The 25,899-nt window shown below is 38.4% G+C and overlaps 1 protein-coding gene across 1 annotated transcript in view; it reads right to left on the reverse strand.

Moving 5' to 3' along the window:
* Nucleotides 1-25,899, reverse strand: part of PLCB1 (phospholipase C, beta 1 (phosphoinositide-specific)) — a 616,974-nt gene that overhangs the window by 397,770 nt on the left and 193,305 nt on the right. The window contains exon 3 of the mRNA XM_005874740.2: nucleotides 16,198-16,266. Within this exon, the coding sequence (XP_005874802.1) occupies nucleotides 16,198-16,266 (69 nt within the window). The remainder of the gene's footprint in view (nucleotides 1-16,197; nucleotides 16,267-25,899) is intronic.

Raw genomic sequence — 25,899 nt, forward strand, 5'->3', positions numbered from 1 at the left:
TAATTAAAAGCATCTGAAGATTAGTATTTTCTGAAATTGAATAACTATAAATAAATGAATCTTATTGTATAGCAAATTATAACTCTAAGAAAACAATTAATTTCAATAAATTTGGAACCTATTATTTTAGTGAGAAATATTCTAAGAAATAAAGACAAAAAAGAAATGTCGAATTTTCTCTAGCAGATTTGTTACTAGTGGCACTAGTATTTTTATTCTGAAAGTATTTGTATAGAATGCAACAAATAAGTAAATATATTAATGCAGTAAGGAATCAGAATCGTCACTATGAGAAAAGAGAAATACATACATGGAAGGAGAGCAAATGAGGACCCCTATGATAATGTGATAAATCAGGTTGATTTGGACAGGTAATAGCTGTTCAGACTACATTTTAAAGAAAGAAAAATATAATTAAAATGCTAAATGAAGACAGATATTTGCTTCAGAATTACTTATAGTAACAAAAATAAAATGGAAATTGTGTGACTATTCAAAAGTAAATGGATGGCAAATAATTAATATAATTTTAAATCAATAGATTATTTTTGAATGATAAATTGATAAATATATTTAGCATCATGACTATGCTTAAGACATCATGTTAAGTGAATGACTTAATGTCATTTACGCAAATTAATAAGTGACCACAGATCTTTTGGGAAATAAAGTCATGACTTTTTTGTATATCTGAAATAAGGCAGCGGTTCTCAACCTGTGGGTCGCGACCCCTTTGGTGGTCGAACGACCCTTTCACAGGGGTCGCCTAAGACCATCCTGCATATCAGATATTTACATTACGATTCATAACAGTAGCAACATTACAGTTATGAAGTAGCAACGGAAATAATTTTGTGGTTGGGTCACAACATGAGGAATTGTATTTAAAGGGCCAGAAGGCTGAGAACCCCTCAAGGCAATTTATTTACTTTCCATTTTTTTTCAAAGATTTTTTCAATCGTTTGATTTTTTATTGTAGTAAAATATAGCTGACATAAGATTTACATTTAATTATTTTTAAAGTATAGTCAGTATATAATATTATATTAGTTATATTAATTTCATCTGTACAATATAGTAATTTAACATTTTCATACCTTACAATGTGATCACCTTACTAATTCTAGTAATCATTTGTCACTGTACAAACTTATCACATTATTATTGACTATATTCCCCTTCACTTATTTCACCCATCCACCATTCCTCTCCCCTCTGGCAACCATCCCTTTGGCCTCTAAGTTTCTGTTTTTGTTTGTTCAATTGTTTTGCTTTCATAGATTCCACATATAAGAAGTTTTTTGTAGTAGCTTCAGATGGTGACAAAATTAAAGACAGATATTCTTTCCATTGCTCTCCCATCTTGATCATAAGTGATTGTTTATGCAAGCCCTCAGCTTTGGTAACTGGGCCTTTATTAAGGCAATAATTCAGACTGGCCCCTAAAATAATAGGTTTTCTCATCTCGGTCATACAATCAAAAGGATTTACTTAGAGACAAGGAAGCATAATTCTAGTGTTCCAATGTAGTGCTAGAATTAATTGTGGATGAAAGTTTTGCCACGTGCAACTAATACTAACTAATGCCCATAAAACAATATGTTTTGTTAGGATTAAACACAATATTTTTAATGTGCATGGATTCACCACAGCTTGAACTTATGTCTTGAGTTAACAAGGCCACACCTTATTTATTGCAGGAAGATGCCACCAACACAGTCCGATGAGACTCCTGAACTTCCAGCTCCCACTGCCTCTGCAACTATATGGTTTTGATTACATAGATTCCACATGATTTATTGTCTAACATTTTGTTGCCAGAGAAACTAGATCAACTTACAAAGGCAAAGCATGGTTCAGCTCAACATATTATTTTTCTTTTACAACCTCATAGTTTCTCGATTCATAATCTTGAATTGGGCATGAATATAGGTAAATTAAAAGCAGAATGTTTACGAACGTGATTAGGAGAAACGATGATTTTCAAGTTACTTGGAACATTTTAAGAATTTACTTAAAGATTTTAGAATAATGTAGAACAGTTAAGAATCAGGAAGAAATTATTTACAGAGCTAAGAATTGATATATTGTGACTTTTTGTATTTTGCGCACAAGAATAATTTTATCTTTTTAATGGAAAAATAAGAAGACTAGCTATACTTCCATGGTACTTCAAGTGCTCTACAGCATCCTTTAAATAAATTATCTGACTTAAGAACGATCAACTGTAACCATGAAAGTTTGAGCAGTTGGCCATAAAATTAAATATTGAGTGTTATTGCTAACACAATTTATTCTTTAATATACTTTCCAAAAATTCTATCAACCACTAAGTCATATGAAATATCTCAGTGATCTATTTTTAGTTTAAGTTCTGTAAGAATAATTCTTTTTCAATATTATGCACTGATAATTTATTTGACAGCAATACGAACTTTAACAATGTTTAAACAAAATTTTATTATCATTATTCAGGTATTCCATATTCTTAGGTACATGTAATGTTAATATTACATCTTAAATTAATATTTTTAGATTTTCATCTGGTATCCATATTTGTAAGTAAAAAAATGTAGACAATGCCTTCAAAAGAATCGTTAATCTTCAAACAATACTGCATGAATGTAAACTGATTAAAACAGAAATATGTTTTCAGAGTCCCCCAAATAAATCTTTCTCATTAACTCCTATTTTACAAAGTAGATATTTACCAAATGGTAAAAATAATCAAGCCTATATTTAATTTCCCAAATTATTTGTATATATCCCAACCCGTGAGACTTCTTTTCTAACTCACTAAATTTACACTAAGACACTGTAAGGGTAAAAGCAAATGTAATTCATACACAGATAAAAAAACGACATTTAATTTCAACTAAAGACATGAAATGTAATATTTAATTAACATTTGTAAAAAGAAAAGTTATGTTGGCAAACAATTTAAACCAGCTATTACCAATCCTAAAACCCCTAGTAAAGAAATGTTCAATGTAAAAATGGAAATATTACCTAGTATTTTCAAAATATCTATAGTAATAAAAGTGTAATATGAAAATCAACCGAATGACCGAACAGCAGAACAACTGTCCGGACAACTCTCCGTACAACCCTCCGTACAACCTTCAGATGACCACGCTATGACAGGCACTGGCACCAGGCCAGCCAAAGGAAGGTGCGATGTGATTGCCCCATGATTGCTCCACAGAGAGAGGCCCAAGCCACCGGTCATCAGGGTGATCTATTGGAGGGGGGGGGCTCCACAATCGCCCCAAAGAGGGAGGCCCAGGCTACCCGCCTGGCAGCGCTGAGCTGGTGAGCAGGGCCTCCCTCTGTGGAGCCATCGATGGCAGATCCCTGTAATTGATGGCCCCACAGAGGGAGGCCAAGGCCACTGGCCATCAACGCTGTGGTGGGTGTGCGGGGCCAGCCAGCGATCACCCTGCAGAGGGAGGCCCAGGCCAGCCAAGCGATTGCACCCTATGCCTGTTGTCTGCAGAGGTAGATGACCAATGGCGGGGAGGGGGGGGGAGGGTGACAGTGCCGCACAGATGGCAAGCAGTGGCAGCAGTGGGGGCGGGGCCAGCTGCCCGCAGCCAGGGGAAGGAAAGTCCTGATAGGCCCTGATAACCGGCCAGGCCTAGGGACCCTACCCGAGGGGTGGGGTCCAGGGAGAGGGCGCAGGCCGGGCTGAGGGACACCGCCCCGGCCCTGCATGAATTTCATGCACCTGGCCTCTAATAAATAATAAGCAAGCTTTTTAAAAAAGTGGTCAAGGTATGATGAAAAAAGAAAACTTTGACAGAGAGTGAAATGCCTGCCTAATATAGGTAGCAAATGTAAATACCTAAGGGAAGAAGTGGAGACTACAGCTGATATAGCCAAGAGTCTAATTTGTCAAAGGACCTAGACTTCAAGTCTATTAAACATCTGCATAATCACCTTTAGTTTTAGGGATAACAATAGCTACCAGTTACAAAGTGCAGACTATAAAATACATCTTATGGCCTTTAACCCTCCTAACAACCCCGGGAAATTGTATTATGAACTTCATTTTATGATTGAAGAAATCAAGATATGCCGAAGTTAGGTAAATGACTGTGGCCAAAGTGAAAGCCTAGACTGCAAGGCATAGCATCTCTCTCTCTCTCTCTCTCTCTCTCTCTCGCACACGCACACACACACACAAACACGAACACACACACTCCTACAGGGGAACCAGGAAGAAGTTATCCATGGCTTTTACAAATGACTGCTCCCTTTTAAATTAACCTCAATTCAAACTTTATCTTAACTTCAGATCCTTCCAGGAACCCAAGTGGCATCAATTTCAGACAAGTGATAAGATGTAAACCACGGCAAAGGGATCTCCAGAGAGAACTGTCACAGGAGTCTGATCCTAGTGGTTGTGCACCATGCATAATGCTGGCCTAAAGGTCACACTGCATTCCAGCTACTGTGGAAGTTATAAAATTCTTGTGTTTTGAATGATATATTGGCAATGCTGATGGTTTTCTGTTGTAGCCAAGGACTAAATCTGGGAAAAAATAAGTGAGACTAATGCTAATAGAGTTTAAAATTAAAAATAAATCAATATAATGCAAGATAAAATTCACCTGTATATTATCAAGTGATTTTTAAGAAAAAGAAGACTTTCCTAGTTTAGATTACCCAAGAACTTGGTCTTTAAACAACTTTAATTAGACATTTGCACTATTGTGGGAATAAGCCTCACTCTTAAACTGGTGTTCCAGCCACAATGTGGAGTGTAAAATTAATTTCTTAAGTATAGACTATAGAAACATTTACCAAAGTAAATTCAGCAGAACACTAATCCTTTGAGATGCTCTTGACAAAAAGGCCCATCATCAAAAAAGAATGGAAAATGATCCTAATCCATGTCCAACACAAGAAAGACTCTTAGAATTCCTATAACAACGAACCCCAGTATCTCCCAAACTACTCTCAGTCTCATAGCACATACTAGTATTCCAAGGAACTGTGTTGGCAGGAATGAGTTGATTGTTTCTAAAAAAGCATTCCCTGCCCCTGAGAGTAAATAATGTGACTCTTCACAGTGTTACTCCCATTTATGGCCAACAGTGATAAGCAATTCTTCCAGCCCCACTGGTCTTACCTGAAGTCAGTAATTTGGGGGTACAAATTGAAATATCAAGAAACATCTGGATGATGAAGTACAGAGAAAACATCCTGGTGTGTGAGACTGAAAGGTGAATTTTCTGACTTGTTAGACCCAATGATCCTGTTTCACTGTTAAATATCAACAAATACAGTGCAATTTTTCATCTCCTAGAAATCTCTATGGACGTTAATTTCCGTTGTCTTAAAAAAAACCTTGTTTCTGCCATTAACAAAGATCTGTCAAGTGGCAAATACTTTATTACATTATTTTGACTTTTCATTGCTACTGTTTACATAGGATCAATAATATTTATTTGGGTTCTTGAGATTTCACATTTACTAGTAAATAGCTAAGAATGTTAACAGAATTTACCTTCTGGAAAGAGAGAAAACTATGGTGAAAGTATTCGTTCATTCTTACAAGTACCTACTGTGTGTTGGGCATCACATCCAAAGTCTACTGTTTAGGATTTCATGTTTTATGGTAAATAGAAGGAATTTAGAAAAATTTAGCTATTTTCCATTCTAAGATGATAAAAGTGAATTTCTCAGAATAAACTAGTACTTACTCTTAAATCTGTCCACTATAGCAAGCAGCCCCACACATTAGCATTACTCTATCACACATTATGGTTGGCTAACCCATTTCAGGTAGGTACATTATTTCATTTTCACAATAACTCCAGGGTAGACATGAATATTACCTTAAGTCCCCAGACTTTTCCTCCCTTTACACCTTGTGTCAAATTACATTCTAGTTTTCCCCCAATTGGACCATATGTCAAATTATATGCCAAATTACTTTAGAACCTAAACTGCAAAAAGAAAGCAGTTCAAGTAATATAGATGCTTAATTATCAAATTCGCTGAGTGCTAAAAAGCTTAAATTAAAAGTGAACCTAAGGTAGGCAGTGAGTTAAGTAGCAATGAGTGAGCTCCTAAAGCATGTCCAATGTTACGATTTGTCTTGTTACCAACCATAGTCCTATTCAGCAGACAACCCTATCCAGAAGGTGTTATCACTCCCACAGAGAAACCAAGAAACCTTCCTGTGATCTCTCAGGTAATTTGTTCACTGGGATTTGATCTGGATCTCTTCGATCCCAAAACCTGTTCTTGCATTTCAAACTAGAGCTTCAGATTTTGCTTCAACAGCTCAGGGTGCAGAAAAAGATGCCAAGCTTCCTTACTAAAAGTAAATTGCTCTAAAATTATTTTGATTGTGGGGGAAATGTACTCAACTGCAAATCTGGACAGTTTTCTAAATAAGATCTGTAAGTCTCAGTAGAATGGTCCTCTGAGGGCAGGTATTTGGCTGCAAAGATCAATGTGCTTCAAGTTTATTTTTCTCCAGTTAATACATAAAAAATAGATTTCCTCCGGTAGTTTTAAATATCAGAACTAAATGCATTTTATCATTGAGTCCTTACAGCAACCAGATAAAACAAACATGGAGATTATTTCCATAATGCAGATGGGAAACTGTCTGAGAGATGTGGAATAACTGAGTTATATAGCCAGTTATTGGCTTTGAGGCTGGCAACTTGACCCAAGAACTTGTGTACTTGATGTCTATAAGCCCGTAGGCACTTAAAATGCATAAAGACACATATTGGGTGCTCTGGAGTAGTATGGATGTGCTGATAATAAGAGAAAAAAAACCACCTTTCTGCAATAAAGGCACTCTGAATAAAATAATGTTTACTCCTGAAACGATCCCCACACATGTCTATCCACTTTGACAATCATATTGATTATAAAATAAAGAAAAAGTCAACGTATCCACATTACATCAATTGTGAAACAATCCTACAGTGCTATTCGTTTAGAAAAGTAAACCATAAGCTTGGTTTTACAATGTAATGAGGAAATACTGTTTTGGACTCGATGTTTGTCCTCTAAATTCATTCGTTGAAGCCCTAATCCCGAGTCCTTCAGAATGTGACTGTATTTGGGGACAAGGTCTTTAAAGTGGTAATTAATTTAAAAGGAGGTCATTGGAGTGGGCTCTAAGCCAATGTAACAGATGCCCTCATACGAAGAGGAAATTAGGACACTGATAGGTACAGAAGGAGAAATATGTGGAAACAAAAAGAGAAGATGACCGTGCACAAGTCAAAAAGAGAGGCCTCAGGAGAACCCTGCTGATGCCCTGATCTCAGACTTCCAGCCTCCATTTAAGTGGCGCTCTCTTTACTTAGAATAATGGTTCTCAAACTTGGCTGACTACAGGGCTCTCTGGGGAGCTTTAAAGAAAATATTGGTGCTTGAGCCCCACACTAGATGTTTTGATTTAATGGATCTGGGTGTGGTCTGGACATCGAGATTTTAAAAGCTCCCCAAGTGCTTCTCATTCCTCTATGTTACATAGAACCCAAGATTGAAAACCCTGGCTTAGAGAGCAGTCCGCTAGGTAAAATTAATCTAAGAAATGAATATCAGATATATCCACAAGGTGGCATATTATTGCATTTCAAAGAATTAATTGCAAAATGTTTCCAAAATGCAACTGGGTACCATTGCATGTAGAATCAGATTTAGATGCAAATTATGTTAGACAGAAGCACTGATAACATGAGCCACAACCTTCTAATCCTGTCTTCAACAAGGGGTCCACTCTGGCCAACAATGAGAATGCTCTTGGCTGCCGGGTCTTTCACCCACTATTCCCCCTTGACAGAAATGAGGGCTCCCCATTCCCGCTCCACTACCCTTCAGGGCCTTTTGAATTCTTTGGCAAGTAGGGTACTAAAACAGATGCTTGCTATTACACAAAGCATAGAGTCTTTATTCAGACATGCATGTGTTCAGTTCCTTGTCTTTTACAGATGGGCACACTTATACACTGAGCAACTGCTCCAATTTAATTGTTGATAAGAGACATATCAATCTCTTCTCAAATCTGGGAATGTATACTAGCATCACAAAAAGATTTAGCCTATTCTTGATTGCTTTAAAAAGGTAAAAAGCTTTTAACCATTAGAGAAAATTTGCTATATTTAAATGGTATCTTTAAAAATTTTCTCTTGTCCACTAGTGAATGGCCAAGAGGGTTAGGGGCAGGTAGATAAGGCAGAAGAGTTTTAAAGGCAGATATTCAAGGGAACCATTTCTTGCCCCCTCCACAACCTGATATTTCTGCTATCAAATCTCTGACTAGTTGTATAAGGGTTTTTGTTTCCAAGGAAACCACTGACATCTATGGAATTCAAGGAACATAAAAAAAGAACTATGCCATATAATTTACATCTGGAGATAAATGTGAATAGCTAGCTGTCAAAACCATTATACACACACAGATAATTCTGTGATTTTTTAGCCCTATTTTTCTCCATCTAGCAAAGATGTAAATAAATACATATTTGAAATGACAAAATTAAAAACAAAAACAAAAGACAACTATTGCACCATATCAGCTAAATTAAGAACTAGTTGAAACCAACAATATAGACCAAAGGCAGGTCTCTTCAGCAATTGAGTGAAAAATATAGAAACCTTTATTTTGCTGTGTAAAGGGTTTTCTTCTTCTTTCCTAAATCTCAAACATCTACATCAAATTTTATGACTGCAGCTTCCCACAATGGTGAAATGTGTTCAAAGTCAGGGAGACAGCGTCCGATCAGAAAAGGGGACAATAAATAAAGCACTCATTTCAACTCTAGGCCTCATGGATGATTAATTGAAACCGCTGTTGTATAACATCCAAATAACAGCTCATTATGAGATTTATATATTGGCATCCAGATTCCATGAGGAGCCATTTGAGATTTGACAACCCTTAAATAAATAACCCATTTTGAATATTAGCAGGAAATGCTGAGGATATATGGGGAAAATTTAAAGCATATATAAAATGGTATCATCAGTAAAATTACAAGAATGCCAAAGTGAAAAAAAAAAAGGCAAGAAGGAAATTCCACCTTTTATTCAAAATGACTATTCCCTCCTTCTTGAAATTCTTTTTTCAGGTGACCAGGATATGCTCTCTCCTGCTTCGTATTCCTCCTCATCAGCTACTCATTCTCACTTGCTTCCTTCTTTTTAATTGTGGTAAAATATACATGCCATAAAACTGACCGTTTCAATGATTGTCAAGTGTACAGTTTAGTGACATTAGGTGAATTTACCTTTTTGTGTTGTGCAACCATCACCACCTTTCATCTCCATAACTTTTTAATCCTGTCTACCTGAAAGTCTGTACCTATCAAACAATAACTCCCCATCCTCCCTCCCCAACCCCATGGAATCTGCCATTCTATTTTCTGGCTCCATGAATTTACTCTTCTAGGTATCTCATAGAATATTTGTCATTTTGTGTGTAGTTTATTTCTCTTGAACACTGTCTTCAAAGTTTATCCATATTATAGCTTGCATCAACATTTCACTTCAATTTTAAGGCTGGATCCATTGTATGTATATGGTATACTTTGTATATCCATTCATTAATGATGAGTGTTTGAGTTGTTGGTACCTTTTAGCTATTCTGAGTAATGTGCTATGAATACTGGTGTGTCACAAGTATCTGTATGAGGTCCCTGCTTCCAAGTCTTTGGGAATATTCCATTCTCAAACTCTTTTACTGATTTCTCCTCATCTCCTTAAAGTCTAAATGGAGGTGCCAGGGTTCAGACATCAGACCTCTTTCTTTTGTACCTATATTCCTTAGGAGACCTCACTTGGCTTTGAGCTTTAAATAATCAAAGTTATAACTTCATGGCCAATATTTCCCCTGAATTTCAGATTTGTACGTCCAAATATGACATTATCGGGTCAAGTTTAATTAGGCATCTCAAACTTTAAATATTGAAAAACCAAACTGGATTTTTCTGTGTAAGGGTGCTTCTTCCTTCCTGTCTCAGGACATGGCAACTCAATTTTTCCACTTTCCCAGGTCAAAACACTGTGAGTTGTCCCTGAATCCTTACTTTTTCTCATGCCTCACATCCAGTGCATTAACAAAGCCTGTGGTTCAACCCTCAAAACATATTCAGATTCTCACATGTGTCTCTACACCTCTTGGTCATCATCAACACTGCCCAGGATATCTGCAAAAGCCATTTAGTTGGTCTCTCTGATGCTTCCTTTGTCCTCTGTGGTCTACCCTCAACACTGGCCAGTGATGCTTTTAAAAGCTAAAGTCAGATCTTGTTTCTCCTCTACTCAGAAACTTCAATTTCCTTCTCATTTCCCTAGAGAAAAGCCCAAATCATTAGCATGGCTTATGAAGCCCAAAACAATGCGGCCCCTGGCCCCCTCTCTGACGTCATCATTCTTTCTGTCTTGAACTCCACTGTAGCCACACTGGCCTCCTTGCTATTCCTCAAATATGCCAGGCATGTTCCTACCTCAGATCTTTTGCTCTTACAATGCCTTCTTCCTGGAATACCCCTCCTTCCCTTAATTCTTATTTCTACTTACATGACCTCACCTCGCCAAGAGAACTTACTCCAGATGGCTCTACAAAACAGCAAGCCTCTTCACAACTCATGGTTAATCCTGTCTGTCCTGCTTTATTCCTCTCAGTGGGACTTATCTGTTATCTGCCCCCCACCGCCCCCCAAGGGGTGCCAGAGCCTGTTCACATGGTAGAAGCTGTGGTATACACTGCTTTCCAACTCTGTGTTCGGTGATGTCAGGTTGTGGTTAAGAATATTTACCCAAAGGAAATTAGGGAACACAACAAATCAGTGAATTATTTCCTTCCTTCCTTCCTTCCTTCCTTCCTTCCTTCCTTCCTTCCTTCCTTCCTTCCTTCCTTTCTTTCTTTCTTTCTTTCTTTTTGAAACCCAGTTTACCAGCACACCCCCACTTCAAAATAGGATGTTATATGAGAGCAGAGCTGTGTGTCTTTTTTGTTCATTGCTATTTTCCCAGTGCCCAGAACAGTGCCTGGCAAAAACAGGCACTCAATGACCCTTTGTCAGATCAATAAAGAATGAACAGCCATCATTTCCGTATAGGACTTAGGAAAACAGAACCTGATGAATTTTTAAGATTTCATTTTATTCTAACCTATCTTATGTGATTCTGGTGACACTATATGCCACCTCGAATTTAACTGTGACATGGATATTTACAAGGAATCCGTATTCAAAGGAACATCACACATCTGCAAGAAACTGTCCTTTGCCAACAGAATGCACTGGTTAATTGTCAGCTCAGCATATGGAGCAGTTTTCTTTGCCCAAACACAGTTTGAAAGTAAAACTACAGAACTATCCTTCAATGATATTGCTGCAAGCATGGAGAGCTGAATGTCTGCAGCGTTGAGTTTCATGTACTAAAAACTGGAAGAGCCGCTAAGCCAACCTAGAATTGCTTTCAAGAAGCCTTTTGTCCTTTCTTTTCTTTTTGTTTGCATAGCTCCTTACCTTGCTTAGACTGTGACCTGGTTTTTTAAGTTCACCTGCTTTGCTATGACCAAGGCAAACCTGCTGGACATGGATTTTATAATCTGTAAGACGGAGTGCCTTGACTTGATTAACTTCTCATTTTAGTTGGAACCAAGGGTCGACAGAACGCATATACCTACCATCATGTATTCTCACCCCCAACTTCATAGATGAGGAAGTAGAGGCACAAAATGAAAGAACAACTTTCTTAAGCTCCTTAATGGCAGAGCTTGACACCGAGCCCCTATCTAGCCTTTTCCATTCCCATTTACTGTTCAATACATCTTGGGTTGAAATACTTCCTCAGAATCCTGAGGATAAAGAAACTTTCTTTGCCAGCATCATTTCTGAAACCTTTCTGACATGGCCGATAGCAAAACCATACACTTTGTGCTGTGACCCAGAACACACACTCAAGTACATGAAAAAAAAGTTTCACAAAACACCTTGCTCTGCATAAGACACTGATGTTTTTCATTCTAGTCAGGCATATTCCATTTGATTAGTTCTGCCCATGAGCCACTAAATTGATCTGCAGGGTCAGGAACCACTAGTAGATCAGAAACCATAGTGATAAACTCTCTTCTTAAACAGCAAAGATCCTTTTGAAATGAAGATCTAGAGAGCATGTGTTTACAGCAGTGATTTCTAACCACATGAATTTTTAAAACATGCAATACCTGACTATTTAGTCAGAGTCACTGAGCTCTTTTCCCTTAGATTATCAAATAAAAAAAAAATGACAACAGCCAATGTAGCAATAGCCGTGTGGTGTGAATTAATCAAAGTTATACATTTTTTCAGATTGGCAAAAAATATAAGATATTATTGGGTGTGCTGCAGAATTTTGGTAGTTAGTTTATGTGTGTCAGGAGATGAAAAAGCTTGAAAATTGCTAGTCTATAGCATAGACGAGATGTACTACAATAGCACCTTGACCTCTACCTGTCCCTCATCAGCTTGAGAGGGAGGGAGAAAGAGTGAGAACATGAAAGGAAACATAAAAAAAAATGTTAGATTTCAAAGGACAAGATAGATGTCTTTAACATTTAGCTTTTACCTTTGGATAAAAATCTCCCAACCGATCTTCTTTTTTTTAAATTTGAAAAATTTCAAAATTGGTAACATGAACAAAGGCCGTATGCAGAAAATCCTATCGGGAGTTTATGTATTGTGTTGGGAGTTGACATTTAAAATCCATTAACTGAGTAACGCATAGAAGCTTTTCCATTTCTTACAAATGTTACTTCAAATCACAGCAGGCACAGAAAACAGTTCATCTCAACTAGATCATGAATTTTTATATAAGAAGAAGCTGTGAAAAACAGAAATAATACGAATGCGTAGATAAATATTTGCGAGGTGCCTGGGTCTTTTGATAAATAATTTCTGCTCCACAAATGGTCTTCTTTTATGGTCTGTGAGCCCCCACAGAAAGTCTTCTAGGCAATCTGTCTTCCTTTGCATTGCCTTCCGCCCTAAGATTCTAAGCTTTTCTCACTCCATACTGATGCCTTTACACTTTCTAATCTTCCACTGCTAGTCCCTCTGCTTTCCTTCTAGTCAACTCCATGGTCTTCTCTTATTTAGTTTTCTTCCTTCGGGCCTTGCACCTCCTTCTGTGAGGTGGTTATTCTGCAATCATTCTGGAATACTCCAGAGGGAGCTCCTCTCTCTTTGGTCCTTGCCTTATAGAAATGCTGCTGGGGAAGCCAGGATCTGCCAGAGTGGCCTGCAGAAGATGCCCCCTTATGAGGGTCCCCAGGCTAGAAGGCATCCCTTTCAGCACCTTGGATGCCAGCTTGGTCATGTCTACCTTCATTACATGTTGGTTTTTTTTGTTTGTTTTTTAAATATATTTTATTGATTTTTTTACAGAGAGGGATAGAGAGTCAGAAACATCGATGAGAGAGAAACATGGATCAGCTGCCTCCTGCACACCCCTTACTGGGAATGTGACGGCAACATGGTACATGCCCTTGACCGGAATCGAACCTGGGACCCTTCAGTCCGCAGGCCTACGCTCTATCCACTGAGCCAAACCAGTCAGGGCCATGACATGTTTTGAGCAGCTAAATGAGACATCACCTAAATCCATCACTCCCACTGAAATCTTCAATACATTCCAATCATTTTTAATAAATTCTGTTTTTATTTATCCAATTGAGCTTGGGTTTTCTTTTACCACTTAAAGATTTTTAAACTGATATGATTAGCAGCTTATTTCTTCCCCGTCAATCCACAAAAGCCCTTTCAGCCAAGCCCCTGATCCAATTTCTCTTTATAAGAAACTTTTCCAAGTTAAGTGAGCAAAATGAAAACCAAATGCAAATCCAACATGAAGCTTTTAATAATAATATATACAAAAATAATGACAATAATACCAACAAGAGTGGTTAATATTTAGTGAGGATTTATTATATAGTAGCGATAAGTTAAGGCAGTGGTGCTCAAATTTTGCTGCAAATTTACTTTTCAAAACTGATGTGCATGCCACACTTATATCAATTAAATTCTTCCACCACCAGAATGTCTGGGGGTGGAGAACAGGCATCAGCATTTTTTTAAAAAGTTTTCCAGATCGTTCCAGGGGCAGATAAATTTAAGAACTCCTCTGCTAAAGCTTTGCTAGTGAATTATCATTTAATCCTTATAGCAATGATATAAAATACTCATCTATCATCATCATCATTATTACTAGTAATAATATCATGACTTAACCAATGAGGAAGAACTCTGAGTCTCAGGAAGGTCACACATAATATGCCACAGAACCCAGCTTTGAAAATATGACAGTCGATTGAGGTTCTTGAAAACCAGCAAGAAATCGAAAGGGGCAAGAGTGAAGAACATGGAAAATCCACAGAGAAAGCAGTCTTTGGTGGAAATGCAGCAAAAGCTAGAGTATTCCTAGTGTCTAAGACTGTCTTCAAGAGATGCATTTTAGGATCTAATAGCGGTTTATCAGCTGAGCACAGCTCTGTTCATTTGTCATCATTCCATAGCCATTTATCAAACCACATCCATACATGAAGCACAACCGGTAGGCAGGTTGGGGGCTGCAATTAAAAAGACTGAAATGAAGCCTGAGACTCTGTGTAGCTGAGGAACTGACTTGGACTCATGATGCCTGGGGCTATGGGGAGGGGGATAAAGTGTAGGCAACTGTCTTTAACAAATACTGAGAATGAAATTTCAAGTCAGGCCAATAAACTTGAATTAAAAGGCAAACTTTATTACAATGTTACCAATATAGCTCTAACAGGCTTATAAGAAACTTGGCTGAAATATTGTTGGGAGAAGAAAAAAATATTCTTTCCTACACTACAAACTGTGAACAATTTTGAATCATCAACAAACCATTAATGTTACAAAGTTGAAAAACTAAACTACTGAAATTCCATAATATTACTGAGATGAATGAAGTAATATACTGTTTTCACAGGAAACACCGATAGGAACTTTCTTGAAAATAACTTTGATTTTTCCTTCTTTTTCTTTCTCACATTTTCCTGAAGATAATTGTTAACCCCTTTTAGTAATGAAAGCAGCGTTTGGGTTCTTACTCTATGGCAAAATTTGCAAGCAAGGGCTGTGCTGTTATATATCTGAAGAAGAATAATTACAGGTGACTTTTTTGTCTTCCCGCATTGCCAGAGATAAAATAACGATACTCTTTGATTTCAAAGAAACTATTTTGACTTTTAAAGAATAAGACAAAAGTTGCAGGCAGATACTCAAATAGAAAATTGCTAGTTTGATGTCAATTTCCATGAAAGAGGCAAAAGCTACTGAATGGCACCTATACTTCCCTATTTGCCAATACTCTCTGTGCTAGAAAGGAAGTATTTAAAGAACTAAAATTGGGTTTAGGGGGGACAAATGGTGATGGATGGAAGCTGTACTTGGGGTGGTGAACACACAATACAGTGTAAAGATGATGTGTTGTAGTACTGTGCACCCAAAACCTGTATAATTTTGTTAACCAGTGTCACGCCAATTAATTAATTAATTTCCCACTTGGATGGTGAGTCAACATATCATGCTATACCCTACCAGATAATCTGTGTTAAAAAAATGTTTTGTTCCTTATTCAGCATGCTTAAACAATCTTCAAAAAATGAAAGTGCAAACACTGCGTTGAATATTTCTTCAGTGAGTTTTTCACACCAAAACAAACTGACATTCCACACCACTGGTCCCAGGTCTGCTGGTCTTCACTAGTAACTGTGCAGAAAGAACTCTTACACCCTTTGGGCTTCACAGATGGAATGATTTCAATTGCAAAGCATTTGAGGTATCAGGTCTTGTTAATCGTGTGTCAAAGATACTATTACTTATGCTTATGAGGTTCAAGAAATTTTGCAGGTAATTTCAAACACATTTTAGCTATGTAGAATTGCTCAGTAAGTTTGGCATTGTTATTTTATTCCAACAAAAATAAAGCAAGCCCCTATATCCAACTGCCTATATATTTGCTCAAGGTTTCTGTCTTTTAACAAAAGTGCAAGTGTTGAGGGCATGGCTTCTGGAACGATCGGCTGCTTTATTGTGTTTTACAACATCTACAACAGAGAAACTTTTAATTGGGGCAATTAATTGACGCTATGACACAGCTAAATAATCAAGGCAGCATCTGGTGCGGGCACAGCGCTCCGCTTCCTACCTTGGGAGCTTTGGCGTGTTTCCCACATCTGGCATCCTTGACAAGGCTGAGATCTAACAGCTCCGTCTCCTGGAAGGCAAAAATGTGAAACTGTTAAGCATCCACACAGATCTCTTTGTTTTCTTTTCTTTGTTTGATCTCTTTTCATTTACATCACTTTAAAAAAATAATATCTTGAGACCTGCCTGAAGTTTTCTCAGAAGTTGGGGTATTTTTCCTTTTATACTAATGATTTATTGAATTGTAATGGGAACAAAAAAAGATAGCAAACTTTTAACTACTCAGGTTAATATATATTCTATATAGTCTATTGTGGGTATAATGATGTGTGGCGTGGGCCCCTAGTCTATTGTACAAGGCATTCCCAAGTCCTGATGAATCTGGCCTTCTTGTTTTCCTGTTGAAAAATAATCTTAAGAGTCACTCTGGGTGTAAGTGAGGCCATGTGAGTGGGGTGAGGGATGAGGGGGAAAGGGTAGAAGATGATGCTCCTCCCAACAGCTCACAGAATACCCAGCTCACCTGGCCATGGTAAAGGAGATGAATCTGCCTCCCCTAGCCACCCCAACACAAGCCTTTTGCACACATGCCTTATACCTTGATCTTTTCCTTTATTTATTATACATTTCTGAAGACCTATAATATGCAAGTTACTCTAAAGTACAAGACAAAATATATGATTGCTTCTCTGGATGGACTTGCCATCAAATAGAAGACTAAGAAATGCATTTATTGAAGATCAAGGAGAAAGTGTCAATGTCAAACTTAAAGTTAACTGCTATGGAGGTCGGCAGAGCAAAGAGAGCTTTCCCCTATTGGCTCAGAGAAAAGTCCCTGGAGGAGTGACTGAGCATGGAGAAGGGAGGTGGGGAGGGAGGGGGCTTTTCTCAGCTGGAGGGTACAACATCAGCAAAGATTCAGAAAAGAAAGCACCAGAGGTTTGAGTAGAACCTTGAGGTATCCATGACCTTTAAACACTTAGAGAAGGAGAACACTGCAGGAGAAAGGGGTAGGGAGGAGGAGAAAAACAGAGAGACCTCCAGGAGTAAGAAACAGTAAGAGGAAAGGCATAATGGCATCACAAAATGGGACTGGCCTGGGAAACATTCAGCATTCCATTGCTGGGGCCCTGAACATGTGAAGAAAAGTCATAGGAGATGACACAGAAAGATGCTACAGCATACCTCTCAGTGGGCTGAAGGAAGGACAAGAACCAGTGCCTTCTCTTCTTTTGCTCATATTGATCTAGTTTGCTTTTCCCCATTTTTTTATTCTTTAACCCATTCCCAGTTGTGTGTGATTCTGTGGGAATCCTCCCATACCCTGAGGTGGACAGGTAACAAGCCAGGAAGGAATTTGCAGGATAAAGTAACTGGTGCCATGGTTCCTATAAGGCCACACCATCCACAATATTAAAGATCACCTTATAAATATTAGAAAACAAGAATATCGATCACAGGACTCAAGGCTTCACTTAAGCAAATCCTATATAATAAAAGCCTAATATGCTAAGTGTCCGGTCAGCCATTCAACCAATCAAAGCATAATATGCTAATGATATGCTAAGGCTGCTCAACTGCTTGCTATGATGTGCACTGACCACCAGGGGGAAGACACCAGTGGGTGTGAGCAGGGTGGGCGCTATCAGCGTGTGGGAGTGGGAGCGGGGCTGCCAGCAGACAGGGGGCCAGGGGCCACGACAGGAGGGGCTGGGTGGGGGCACGGAGGATGGGCCAAGACCTGCCCCATGCTCACTTCAGCCTCGTGGCCCACAATTCCTTTCAAGGTGCACGAATTTGTGCACTGGGCCCCTAGTGTATAATAAAGTCCTCAGACATGAGGAAGTGGTGCTTCTGGTCCAGGTTCTTTACCTCTACAGTGACATCAACCAAAACATTTGTTGGAAGAGGAGAAACAAGAACTAAGCTTGAAGACCACACTGAGTGGAAATTTGAGAAAGGAGAGAGCCCAAAGGCAGGGGTATTTGGAAGAAAGATGAGAGTGATAGTATGGAGGTAGCACTAACAGAAGAAAATAGAGGAGTTATAAACAACTCTGGGATTTCCACCTTCCTCACTGGGACTCAAAACTTTGGGCAAGATGATAGTGCATTATGGAGATGTTGGTTTGAGTCCCTCAAACCAACTGAATGCTGTAGTATGTTAGGTGCAGGCTAGGTACTGAGAAATCTCTCTCTCTCTCTCTCTCTCTCTCTCTCTCTCTCTCTCTCTCTCTCTCTCTCTCTCTCTCTCTCTCTCTCTCTCTCTCTCTCTCTCTCTCTCTCTCACACACACACACACACACACTCATACACACACAACCACAAAGAACTGATACCTGTGTTGAGATGCCCATGCAAAAAACCAATTCTTATACTCTAAAGGAGACATCTCAAAGTGCCCTGCAGACATGGGACATGAAGGGCTATGGCATCTTTTCAGCCAATTTATAAGAATTAGGAAGAAATTTTGCAGTCTTACAATTCTGTGTGTTTGGGGGTGGGGATGTCCAGGGAGAGGAAAGAGCAGGTGCAAATGCAGAGAGGTTACAAGTCACTCAAGATACACAGCAGAGGTGCCTAGAGAGTTAGCACAATCACTCCTAGACTCAGCAGTTGTTAACTGTGTGTTCTCTTTATAATTATTCATAAAATGCTGACGTTTATGTTTAATGCACTTTTCATATATGTTGCATGATGTTTTACATATAGGCAAAAAAAAAAACCCACACACATACACAAGGCATTTTTCCAATTTTATAGCAACATTTTCTATTCAGGAAAATGCTTCCCAGTTGAACAAACAATAGACGTAAATTTTACTTGTTTGTTTATACACACAAAGCCCAAATTGAGTTCACATGGAACTAGATCTTAGCAGGCATCATTATACAGTCTTTTATACTACACATAATGAACGCTGTTTTCTACTTTCTGCTCAAGAGGAAATGCTCATTCCCCAAGTCACAGAGGGGTAGTTAATGCCAGCTGCCCGAGGGATTCATTTCGACATCACAAAGACTGAGAAACTCGCCAGCGTATAACACTGTGTGTGCAGGAAAACCTCCATGGGGCTCTATCAATGTGGGTAATGTAGCATGGGAAAGACCCGGGTGGGAAATCTGCCCGTGGACTCATTGGGCAAGAAAGTGATGATTAAAATAGTGTCTCCCACTTCTATTAACATGCAGCAGCCACCCCTCGGGGGTTTCACTGCATCCTATTCTCTCCTCCACTAAAAAGAAAATGAGGAACCCAATGCACAGGACCACAAAACTGTTCCTTTTGTCATTAAAACTTTTTCTAGGTTAATTTTCTTGTGCTAACAGTTTAAACAAACCACTCTCACTATTAGAAAGCAGGGGAATGGTCCCTTTTTCAATTCATTTATGAATTACTGTTTTCCTTTAAGAAACAGAGGTCATGTGATTTTAAGGGAGAATAAGGGTCTGAATAAGGGCCCTAAAATTACCCAGTTATGTATTCAGCCAGTCGCCATACCATGCCCAGCATCAGTTTTATCATCTATAACATGAGTCTGATCATACTTCTCAAACCTTAGCCTGCGTGACAGTCCCCTGGGAGACTTAAAATACACATTGGCTGGCGCCATCCACCAGTTTCTGGTTCAACGGGACGGGGGCAGCCTGAGAACGTGCATCTCTAATAAGCTCTCAGGTGATGCTGATGCTACTTGTATGTTATTGTATGTTGTATGAAGAATCTATAATGGTCATCTATTTGTATATAATAGAACTGTCAAATAGAAATATCACACCTACTAAATATAAAAGTATGCCCAATTTCAGTTTAATTTGATTTAATTGAAGAAAAACAAGAGCCACCAACTCCTAATAAATGTCCATAGCATCAACTTGTACCCTATACAAGTAAAAGGTCTCTAGTTATTCAGAAATGTAAGCAACCACTGAAATCATTTTGTTTGATGAAAACGCTATACTATCTAACCTTTACATTCTACTTTATAACATCTTTAGAAAAGCAAAAGAAGGAAAATTTTTTAAAAATATATTTTATTGAATTTTTTACAGAGAGGAAGGGAAAGGATAGAGAGTTAGAAGCATCGATGAGAGAGAAACATCGATCAACTGCCTCCTGCACACCCCCCACTGGGGATGTGCCCGCAACCAAGGTACATGCCCTTGACCGGAATCGAAGCCAGGACCCTTCAGTCCGCAGGCCGACGCTCTCTCCGCTGAGCCAAACCGGTCAGGCAAGAAGGAAAATTTTGGTTCTCTCACTTCAAAGCTCACCCCACAATGGAAAGGGTATTGAGGTCCACAAAGGCCTGTGGGCTTCCTGGACTAATAAAAGAACAATGAACTAACAGGCCCCCTTCATTTTCAAGGTACACAATGCCCCCCATTAGGAGATCACACTCCTAGCCCCCCAAATACATCCAATTGAAGTGTTGACAGATGACAAACTTCCCCCTTTCTCAGTACTCATAAAGGTGAATCAACAGTAATCAAGAGTTTATTTTTGACATTTTGAATGAGTGATGAGAGAACTGAGATAAGCAAGCTAAGGAACGACTAAATTGACTCTGCTGTTTACTATTCAGCAGAAAGATTTTAATCCATCAGCTACAAGCACACTGTGAGGTAGATGAGCCATGAAATGCACTGCAAACTCAGGGAAGAATACAATTCAAAACTCAAGTCTTTTCCAGAATAGCTATTTCTGTGCTAAATTCCATTAGCTGCCCAGTATAATAACGTGCTTCAAGTTCACACAATATATAATCACAGCAGCAATTACAGTCATAAACATTTCACAAGGAAGATATTAATGGCTGGGTGTGTGTGAGGGGGAGGGGTGATTATGTGTACCTTCACATGGGGTATACTCAGTAAGTTGTTCAATCTCCATTTACCAAAAGTAGCAGACAGTAATATGTTTTACTGACAGTTCAACCTCCCTAAAATGCTCAGTATTGAAAAACACTATCTTATAGTCCTTAAAATGGAGGGATTTAATTTAAAGAGAAGCAGATGGCATAGACAACTCATTGTTCTTAGCTTTAGCCCACCTCTGAGGGAGTGAAAAATATGAGTAGGTACTTTTCCAAAGAAAAAATCCCTGCGCTCTGCTTCACTTGGTCTGGTTTCCTTTGTTCCCTCGCCTTGATTTCCATCTTTTCCTCCAGAATCTGCACTAGAGTCTCAGTGTAGGAAACACCAATGGAAATGAGATGCACAGTTCATCAATAACAACCACAGCGGAGAAAAGAGAACAGCGGCGCATCTGAATTTCTTTAAACAAACCTAGCATAAGTGGAGTGCGAATTTCATCAAACAAGGAGGCAGAAAACTTAACTGGGAATTGTCATTTGGAATCTACGCATTATTAAGTTACTACAGATGTCTGTGCCTTCTATGCTTGTTTGTCAAAGAGAGATGCAGATGCCAGCAAAACCTTCCTCATTGGGCTGCTGTTAAATCAACTGAGATATTAAACTAACATCTCCACTTAGCAAGCAGGGAGAACTGCAGACGGATACATTGTTAGGCTTATGATATTTCCAATTCCAAGTGAGAGAGAAAAGATCCTAGCTAGTAGAAAAGCCAAAAACAGGTGAAGGGAGGAGAAGATGGAAATCAAGGCACTTTGAGATGTCTCCTTTAGAGTATAAACCAAAATGTTCCTTCTTGCCCTGACCGGTTTGGCTCAGCGGAAATAGCATCGGCCTGCGGACTGAAGGGTCCCGGGTTCGATTCCGATCAAGGGCATGCTGATCATTTCATATATTTCTTTGTTATGGGGTGGGGCCACAACATTAGTAACAAAGAAACAGAATTTCCGGAGGATGAGGCCCAGAAATCAGGATTTTAAAAAGATTCCCAGGTGATTCTAATGTGCAGCCAAGGTTGAGAACCACTGCTTTATGGCAAATGTGAAGGGATGTTGCAGGTGTAATTAAAGGATCCAATCAGATGACTTAAATTTAACCTCAAGAGAGATGAGACTTTCAGAGAGGATCTAGAAGTGAGAGATTTGAAGCTGTGGCGATGCTGGCCTGATGACTATGTTGTTTATTGCCTATGAAAAGGGAAGGCCTCTATGAGCTAAGGGCCTCAGTCTTACAATGACAAAGGACTGAATTGTGGCAGCAACCTGAAGGAGGTTGGAAGAACTCCAACTGCAGATGAAAAGCAGCCTTGCAGACACCTTTCATGCAGCTTTGGGGGACCCTAAGCAGGTGAAACCCTGCCCCATTCAAACTGTAAGATAATAAATGTGTGTTGTTTTAAGCCATTAAGTTTGTGGTACCTTGTTCTGCAGCAATAGATACACAGGGCCCCAATTGTTTCCAAGTGCTAACGTATTTAATTAGAAAGGAATGGGGATGAATTTATATATCTTGGCACTCTAACCCAGCATAAAAATGACTGCAATGCTGCTATCTTTCTTAAACACAGCCAACGTGAAACAATTATTATAAATGAATCATAGAATTTCGGAATTGAAAAATATTTCAAATGAGGAAATTGAGTGCCAGAGAAAATATATCAATTGCCCCAAATCACTGAAACTGGGTAGAGAATAGAAAAAGAATCCATTTACTCCCAGATGTATTTTTTGCCCTAAAAGATTATTTTTTAGTATTGATAAAATAGCAGGAGTATTAACTGAGTAATACAAATGAAAGAAGGAGCACATGTCTTTGTTCATGTAAAAGAAAAGCCATCTGGATAAATAGAATGCAATGCTAGTTTCCAAAGACTGTGTCTCCAAAAGGCAATATAAATTGTATTGGCAAATTTCTAGTTAATTTTTTTCTTTGTAGATAATCAGAAAGATAGTTCAACTTCTGGTTATGCAATAGCCAAATTTCCTCCTTCTTAACCTTCTTCTCTAGCTCCCTGAGAAACTTTTATATATTCATCTAAGAATGAAAGTTGCTTAAGTTGAAAGTTAATGTAGCTAAGCATAAAATTATATCCATAGCATCAAAGCTTTATTAAGATATAGAATTAATAAAACAATTGTAATAGCATTTATGTGTATAACCTGATGCATCTATGACTATGGTGAGAACACACCACACAATTTCCAAAGTCCTGGAGTATATTATATCTAAAAATAGCTTCTTGCAGTTTTTAAAAAATGATGAATGAAAAGCATGTGAAATTTAAAATGATAGTAATTGGCTGTACTTTAACCTTATTTGGTTGACATAAAAACTGAGAAAAAAGGCTTCATAATCACCATGGAAAATATATATACTAAAGAAGTCAGATATATACTAACGAAGACTAAAAAATATATATCTAAAGAAGACAGATATCATGAATATATTGGATATTATAACCAATATGCTTTATTTTCCTAGTTTTTTAGTTGTTATTTATTAACAGGCATCTTATGGAGGGATTCACTGCATTTTTATGAATAAATAATGACATTGTATTGGTTAAGGTTTCAGAGGTGTGTTTTTTTTTATTGTAACTGTACTGATAAAGAATGCATTGCCACAGTTTTCTATAAGTCTGTACTCAGCAAAAGTCCTCATTTCAGGCTAATCAGATTAGCTAGAAACAGCATCCATCATTTGACAAATAATTTCATAAGTGCTGAAAACTGGATGAGCACAGAATTCGATTTCCATAAAAGGTCTCTTGAAAAGAAACATGGAAATTATATCGATTAATCAGGCAAATAAGCTATTTCCACTTGAAAAGACTAGATGATTTAAACTTAGCAAGTTTTTCCCTTTAAGTCATCTAAAAATATTATCTCTGGACTATACTGACTTTACTATGGCTGAATAGCCAGACAAGCTTTTATAGCTGGTAGCACAATCTGCTTCTAACTCCTTAATCTTGACCTTAATGCAATATTTGAGCATACCATTTATCTGCCTACATGACTTAAATTCTTTAATTTCTCAAGACCAGTGGTTCTCAATTTGTGGTCCCTGAACCAATAGCATCAGCATCAACATCACATAGGAACATATGAAAAATGCAAATTCTCAGGCCCTACCCTAGGCCTACTAAATCAGAATCTCTGGTAGGACCCAGAAATCTATTTCAATTAAGACCTGAAGTGATTCACATGTAATCTTAAATTTGAGAACCTGTGTCCTAGATATTAAATGAAGACAACAGCTGCCCATGAAGAAGGCTGATTCACCAGGGCTAGAATTTGTTGTAGGACATCAGATAAGCTGCCTAGATCCATTCAAGAAATAACTAAATCAGAGCCCTGAAAGCAATTAGAGAACTGACAGTAAGACAGTTGGTGAAAAGTCTTCTTCAGACTACTTTGTTTGTCAACAGCATCAATATCACTGTAAACTGAAGCAGCTATTTCACATGGGGCCCAGGAGGCTAGACCAAGTCAAGGAGAGATTCCAAAGATTCTTCGGGCTATTTCCAAACGTCCTGATTCAACCTCTAGGTTTGAGACACCTGAGCTGGCAACTGATGTGTTTCCTTTTCTCTTTAATCACCCAATCATGACGTGTCTGGTGACTTCAAGATTTTCTGAGGTATACAAAGTGGCACTTATCCTTCCCTTCCCTAATAGCCACTTTGTAATATCCGATCAGATAGTCTCATGTTTCTCCTTCTCCTATTTACTCCAACATGTATCGCAAATTTTTCTACCCAAAGGTTTGAATTTTGTTCTGCCGTGGCACTGCCTGTGTTCTAGCAAACACAGGATTAAAAAAAAAATACTAATGCTTCAAAGACATTCTAAGGCTTTTTTCTTTTAAAACCTGTGATTTATGGAAATGAAACAACACACTTTTTAATGACCAATGAGTCAAAGAAGAAATCAAAAGGGAAATTAGAAAATATGGAGACAAAAAAAAAAAAAGAAACAATATACCAGAACTTATGGGATGCAGCAAAAGCAGTAACCCCAGAATTCTGGTGACCTTTTAACCTCACTTAAAATCCTGAACATACAAGGTATTAAATTATCTTCCAAAATTAGATATTTTAAGTTGACAAATGTGCACGAATGTCTTTTTCTTTTCTCTTCAAAGAAGACTTGCTTCTTAAGATCATTTTTGGCTTACTGGCAAGGCAATAGGAATACAATTGTCCTTTTTCCAATGCTCATTTATAGGAATAAGGACTGGCTGTGTCTATGGGGAGTATGGTACTCAATGAATTTTCTAGAGAAGAATATTCACCGGGTCAATCAACAAATCATCCTCAATGCCCTGCCTATGTGCTGTATAGTCACCAAAAGTAAACCCCTTTTCAACTGTTGATCAACCTTTACACATAATGAAAATACACACAATGTATATCAAGAACTATAAATGAATCACTCGGGTGGCCTGGCTCAGTAGTTGAGTGTCGACTTGTGAACCAGGAGGTCACAGTTCAATTCCCAGTCAGGGCACATGCCCAGGTTCCACACTCATTCACCAGTTTGGGGCTTGCAGGAGGCAGCCGATCAATCATTTTCTCTCATAATTGATGCTTCTATCTCTCTCTCCCTCTCCCTTCCTCTCTGAAATCAATCTACACTAATAAAAGAGAAGCATGCAAATTGGTGTCACTCCGCTACCCTTCCCATTGGCTAATCAGGGCGATATGCAAATTAACTGCCAGCCAAGATGGCGGCCGGCAGCCAGGCAGCTTGAAGCGAACATGAGGCTTGCTTGCTTCAGTGACAGAGGACTCCAACGTTCCCCGCCTGCGGCTGCTGGCCTCTGA

Source organism: Myotis brandtii, unplaced genomic scaffold (assembly GCF_000412655.1).
Source record: "Myotis brandtii unplaced genomic scaffold, ASM41265v1 scaffold45, whole genome shotgun sequence".
Taxonomy (NCBI): domain Eukaryota; kingdom Metazoa; phylum Chordata; class Mammalia; order Chiroptera; family Vespertilionidae; genus Myotis; species Myotis brandtii.